The 6,677-nt window shown below is 41.7% G+C and overlaps 1 protein-coding gene and 1 pseudogene across 2 annotated transcripts in view; one reads left to right on the forward strand and one right to left on the reverse strand.

Moving 5' to 3' along the window:
* tsnax (translin-associated factor X) overlaps positions 1–5,482 on the reverse strand; it is a 32,951-nt gene extending 27,469 nt beyond the window's left edge. The window contains exon 1 of one of the 2 annotated variants that reach the window (XM_052477436.1): positions 5,461–5,482. Coding sequence is in view for 1 of the 2 variants with exons in the window: in XM_052477435.1 (XP_052333395.1) it covers positions 2,774–2,789 (16 nt within the window). In the remaining variant the exon portion in view is untranslated. Of the gene's footprint in view, positions 1–2,773; positions 2,924–5,460 lie in introns of those variants that run through there. The other variant, XM_052477435.1, reaches the window with a different exon arrangement.
* On the forward strand, positions 5,132–6,338 carry LOC127911253 (egl nine homolog 1-like; annotated as a pseudogene).
* The last annotated feature ends 339 nt before the right edge of the window (positions 6,339–6,677 follow it).

Below are 6,677 nucleotides of genomic sequence, written 5' to 3' on the forward strand. Positions count from 1 at the left end.
AGGCTCTCCAGAGGGTAGTGAGGTCTGCACAACGCATCACCGGGGGCAAACTACCTGCCCTCCAGGACACCTACACCACCCGATGTTACAGGAAGGCCATAAAGATCATCAAGGACATCAACCACCCGAGCCACTGCCTGTTCACCCCGCTATCATCCAGAAGCGAGGTCAGTACAGGGTGCATCAAAGCTGGGACCGAGAGACTGAAAAACAGCTTCTATCTCAAGGCCATCAGACTGTTAAACAGCCACCACTAACATTGAGTGGCTGCTGCCAACACATTGACACTGACTCGACTCCAGCCAATTTAATAATGGGAACTGATGGGAAATGATGTAAATATATCACTAGCCACTTTAAACAATACTACCTTATATAATGTTACTTACCCTACATTATTCATCTCATATGCATACGTATATACTGTACTCTATATCATCGACTGCATCCTTATGTAATACATGTATCACTAGCCACTTTAACTATGCCACTTTGTTTACATACTCATCTCATATGTATATACTGCACTCGATACCATCTACTGTATTTTGCCTATGCTGCCCTGTACCATCACTCATTCATATATCCTTATGTACATATTCTTTATCCCCTTACACTGTGTATAAGACAGTAGTTTTGGAATTGTTAGCTCGATTACTTGTTGGTTATTACTGCATTGTCGGAACTAGAAGCACAAGCATTTCGCTACACTCGCATTAACATCTGCTAACCATGTGAATGTGGACCATTAACATCTGCTAACCATGTGTATGTGGACCATTAACATCTGCTAACCATGTGTATGAGGACCATTAACATCTGCTAACCATGTGTATGAGGACCATTAACATCTGCTAACCATGTGACCATTAACATCTGCTAACCATGTGTATGTGACAAATAACATTTGATTTGATTTGAAAGGTAAACGGTTAATTTGATTGCTTTTCTGATTTTCGTGACCAAGCTTCCTGATGCTAAGTGCAAATAATGCTATGCTATCGATACGCTTGTATTGCTTTCGCTGTAAAGCATAATTTCAAAATCTGAGACGACAAGGTGATTAACAAAAGGCTAAGCTGTGTTTCAAAATATTTAACTTGTGATTTCATGAATATGAATATTTTCTAGTAATATTTTTTGACTGTGCTATTCGGGAGGGGTAGTTCTAAGAGGTTTTAAATGCAAGTAAAACTAAATGCATGCTCTTCAATCGATCGCTACCAGCAACTGACTTAGAATATGTGGACATCTACAAATACCTAGGTGTCTGGTTAGACTGTAAACTCTCCTTCCAGACTCACATTAAGCATCTCCAATCCAAAATTAAATCTAGAATCGTCTGCCTATTTCACAACAAAGCCTCTTTCACTCATGCTGCCAAACATACCCTTGTAAAACTGACTATCCTACCGATCCTTGACTTCGGTGATGTCATTTACAAAATAGCCCCCAACACTACTCAGCAAATTGGATGCAGTCTATGGCAGTGCCATCCATTTTGTCACCAAAGCCCCATATACTACCCACCACTGCGACCTGTATGCTCTCGTTGGCTGGCCCTCGCTTCATACTCGTCGCCAAACCCACTGGAACTAGGTTATCTATAAGTCTATGCTAAGTAAAGCCCTGCCTTATCTCAGCTCACTGGTCACCATAGCAGCATCCACCCGTAGCATGCGCTCCAGCAGGTATATTTCACTGGTCACCCCCAAAGCCAATTTCTCCTTTGGCCGCCTTTCCTTCCAGTTCTCTGCTGCCAATGACTGGAACGAACAGCAAAAATCACTGAAGCTGGAGACTCATATCTCCCTCACTAGCTTTTCATTTTTTTGCTGCTTTTGCAGCCCATTATCTCTACTTGCACATTCATCTTCTGCACATCTATCACTCAAGTGTTTAATTGCTAAATTGTAAATACTTCGTCACTATGGCCTATTTTTTGACTTTCTTCCCTTATCTTACCTCATTTGCACACACTGTATATATACTTTTTTCTATTGTGTTATTGACTTGTTCTCAACAAGCCTACCTGGTTAAATAAAGGTGAAATACAAATGTACAAATTAAATTCCCATGGAAAGTTTCCGCCTCTGAATATTCCCCAAACTGTGAAACCCTAGGTATGATAAAACATTTATTTTTACTGCTCTAATTACGTTGGTAAACAGTTTATAATAGCAATAAGGCACCTTGGGGGTTTGTGGCATATAAGGACCATATATAATACCACGGCTACGGGCTGTATCCAGGCACTTCGCATTGCGTCCTGCTGAAGAACAGCCCTTAGCCGGTATATTGGCCATATACCACACCTCCTTGGTCCTTATTACTTAAAAATACCACAGCTTTCAGCCAATCAGAATTCAGGGTTCAAACCACTAGGTTTATAATTTACATTATAAACGGTATTACAAAACATGTATTTTTACTGGTTTAATTACGTTGGTAACCAGTTTATATTAGCAATAAGGCACCTCGGTAGTTTGTTGTATTTGACCAATATTCCACGGCTAAGGGCTGTATCCAGGCACTCCGCGTTGCGTCATGATTAAGAAAGTATATTGTCCATCTACCACACCCCATTGGGGCTTATTGCATAAATATAACGAGTCTAGGCTTTATGAAACAAACGTGATTAGCCAGCTATGTGAATTCCACATGTGGAGCTGCATTGATGCGAAATTAGGAGTCCGCAGTTTTTGCCCCGTATCAAATCCAGAGCATTGCGACTTTACACATCATACATAATGTTAATAATGAATTTGATTACCTTCCCGCTTGCTCATAACTTCTATATAATCGTATTATCGTACAGGAATGTTCTTATTTTACAGTTACCTAGCTTGAAGCATTTGATTACAACCTGAAGTGACTGTTGTGATTGCAAGTTGAAGAAGCATGATACCCATGTAAATCGCCTTAACCATTCGAGTTATTTTGATTCATCAAATATATTTTCAGAAGAAGAGAAGGATTACTGGAAGAATACTGAAAAACCATACACAATTTTTGCATTATTTTATATAATGTAGAAGAGTAAACCCAAAGCTTTGTTGTATTCGAATATTCCGGCATTCCTAGGGAAACCCCCTTCTTTTGGAGCGATGCATTTTGGGAAATGTAGTTTCTGGTAGAACAGCCGTGGTGTCCGTGATGATCCGTTTAAAAAAAATGTATTTGTCAACTTTTGTTCAAAATTGATAGGCTACATAAGCATCATTGCCATTTGCCTATAGCCTATGTAATAAATCAGCCTATAGCAAAGATTCCTCGGCTTTGTAATACTTAGGTTCAGACTACAGAGCACCAACATTACAAGGACAGTATTAATAGGCCAGAAATAACAGAATAATCCCTTATTTTTTGTTTTTATTTGATTTACAAATCTATTTTAGTCTACATATCTGTTATATCTGTTATATAGTTAGTAGTAGACATACATAACAAAGCTGGGACTTTGTAACCTCTATTATTGGACAGATCAGATTCTCTCTCTCTCTCAATTCAATTTAAGGGCTCTATTGGCGTGGGAAACATAATTACAATGAAAAAGCAAGTGAAATAGGTAATAAACAAAAGTGAAATCAACAATAAAAATGAACAGTAAACATTACACTCACAACATTTCCAAAAGGATAAAGACATGTCAAATGTCATATGATGTATATATATACGACGTGCAAATGCTTAAATTACAAAAGGGAAAATAAATCAACATAAATATAGGTTGTATTTATGTAACAGTATACTTTTAAACCGTCCCCTCGCCCATACCCGGGCGCGAACCAGGGACCTTCTGCGCACAACGACAACAGTCACCCTCGAAGCATCGTTACCCATCGCTCCACAAAAGCCGCGGCCCTTGCAGAGCAAGGGGAACTACTACTTCAAGGTCTTAGAGCAAGTGACGTAACCGATTGAAACGCTATTTAGCGCACACCGCTGACTAAGCTAGCCGTTTCACATCCGTTACATATACAATGGTGTTTGTTCTTCACTGGTTTCCCCTTTCTCATGGCAACAGGGCACACATCTTGCTGCTGTGATGGAACACTGTGGTATTTCACCCAAAAGATATGGGAGTTTATCAAAATGGGGTTTGTTTTCGAATTCTTTGTGGATCTGTGTAATCTGAGGGAAATGTGTGTCTCTAATATGGTCATACATTTGGCAGGTTAGGAAGTGCAGCTCTGTCCCGAGGAAACCCGGCTGTGTACGTGCCACCCGCCTGGTGCTAACTTCCAAAATGTCGAATTATTCTATGCCATTTTAATACCGAATGTAGGCCAATAAAAACAGGGAGGAGATTTTGAGGACATAATAAGGTTATTTTTGTAATATCTTAGCACACTGAGGCAGGGATGCGGGGAGAAGAACCACGTTTATCAGATGTCATGGGTCAAGTGCAAGTACAGATGATCACATGTAGCATCACCCTCATGCACTCCAGGTAAGTTCATGTACATACGTGATCATTTTTGTATTCTCGGGCTCAGTCCAGAGGAAGAGGGAGACCCAACTCGAGGAAGAAAATGTGTCTCCCTCCAGCAGGTGGCGTTTTCCTGTTGTGTCACCCACCAAGCAAGGAGATTTTAAATTGCTGTCAATGAGAGTTTCGAATTTGATCAACAAAGAAATTAATGGCTTATTGGTACGTGAGGTTTATTTGATCGATGAGAGGTTTCTTAATGCTTAAGTTGTTACGAGTGTACGGCTATAAGTAGGACACGTGACATCCCGGTAAAAAAAACACTTATAGTTCCTGTTTGTATCATAACGGGTCGTGAATGGGAGTCCCAGAGTGCGGCGCACAATTGGCTCAGCGCGGTCTGGCTTTGACCGGTGTAGGCCGTCATTGTAAATAATAATGTGTTCTTCACTGACTTGCCTTGTTAAATAAAGGTTTAAAAATATATATATGTTGTCTCGAGATGGCTATACATATTCATGACATGAGACTAGTAGCATAATACAGGCGGTTGACGTCAACAACCCGAATCAAATGTTAAAAAATGTATTACAATAATGAGATGTATCCACCAATTCAAAGAAAAAAGAGACGGGAGCAAAGACCGACTGCCGTCGCTTTGTGGACAACGATTGTTAGCGCAGAGGGACAGGTAGTGTATCCATAATATTTGCATAGCCCAACGTTTTGCAACTAAAACTAGAGTTTCTACCAGACACATTCAGGTTCCTCGCTGTCTTCCCTTGAAGAAACGTTTTGCTACGGAATGGCGTGATGAATAAGCCCCGGGGAGAGGGAGCGCGGAGCTGAATATACATACTGTCATCGGTGTAGGACACCGACGGGCGCACACGGGGAAGGGTACCATGCGGGACAGATGGTTAACGCCTCGCTACAAAACGACCCGGGGACTTGGATGTATCGATATGTTGGGCTCGAACGCACCGACTCTCCTATTAAAGTGTAATATAAAGTAAACAACAGAATACCTGTGATGAAATGATCGGGTCTTATGTCGTCGGGAGCTGGTTTTCAGGTCCACTCTGTGTGTATTACATCCACATTGATCAGTAGAAGGACGAGTGTAAAGGATTAGCTTTTAAGACCGTAACATTAGTCAACTTTACTTCCAACTGCACACATGGAGACTAAACATAAGACTGTAGCCCAGACTACTCAGGACTTGGAGCGAGAAAGACAGTATTGTGAACTTTGTGGGGAAATGGAAAATCTCCTCAAGTGCGGCCAGTGTCGAAACTCGTTTTACTGCATCAAGGAGCACCAGAAGCAGCACTGGAAAATGCACAAGGTGAATTGTAAAGAATCCGAGGCGAAGAAACCTGCTGGACGTCAGGCACCGTGTCGGGGGATAGATGGACAGACACTACCGCAACAAAACACCCGCACTGCATCTCGGAGTGGAGAGACTATAATGAAAGGGTTCATAACCAGCGCGGTGTCCTCGGTCTATAAGCCCGGCTGGTTGAATAACCATACCAAACCCTGCGGACAAACCACCACCCGGTCCACGCATCAGAAACTCGCCAGGGAGTAGTAGTACATCGTCCCGTGTATGACTAAGCATGGGATATGTGTAGTTGACAACTTCATCGGCGGGGAAACGGGCCTGGCCATCCTGGAGGACGTTAAAGTGCTGCATAAACCCGTGAAGTTTACCGACGGTCAGTTGGTCAGTCAGAAAACGGACTCCATTAAAGACGTTAGTGATGGATCGAAGATCCGGGTGTGAGAAGATCCGCTTCCTCATGAGCCATATGGATGATCTGGCCAGACATTGTAATGGTAAACGGGGAACTTTACAATTAATGGAAGGACTAAAGTAAGTAGCCAGGTTAAATACATTTAAACGTGGGTATAATCCTTGTCTTGGGCCATATTGGCCCAGCGTCGTCCAGGTTTAGCCAGGGTAGGCTGTCACTGTAACTAAGAATGTGTTCTTAACTGACTTGCCTAGTTAAATCCAGGTTACATGTGAAGTCCTATAGACAAGGCAGTGTCCCAAAGGGAACCCTGTTCCCTACATTAATCCCTATGGATCCTGGTCAAAAGTAGTCCACTAGAAAATAGGGTGACATTTGGTTTGGTCTATAGGTGTGGTGACAACAGCATGACTGTGGGATTACATGTATTACTAGTAATCAAAATGTCAGGAACATTTCTCTTGTTGAATGCTTCAGATATACAT

Source organism: Oncorhynchus keta, chromosome 24 (assembly GCF_023373465.1).
Source record: "Oncorhynchus keta strain PuntledgeMale-10-30-2019 chromosome 24, Oket_V2, whole genome shotgun sequence".
Classification (NCBI taxonomy): domain Eukaryota; kingdom Metazoa; phylum Chordata; class Actinopteri; order Salmoniformes; family Salmonidae; genus Oncorhynchus; species Oncorhynchus keta.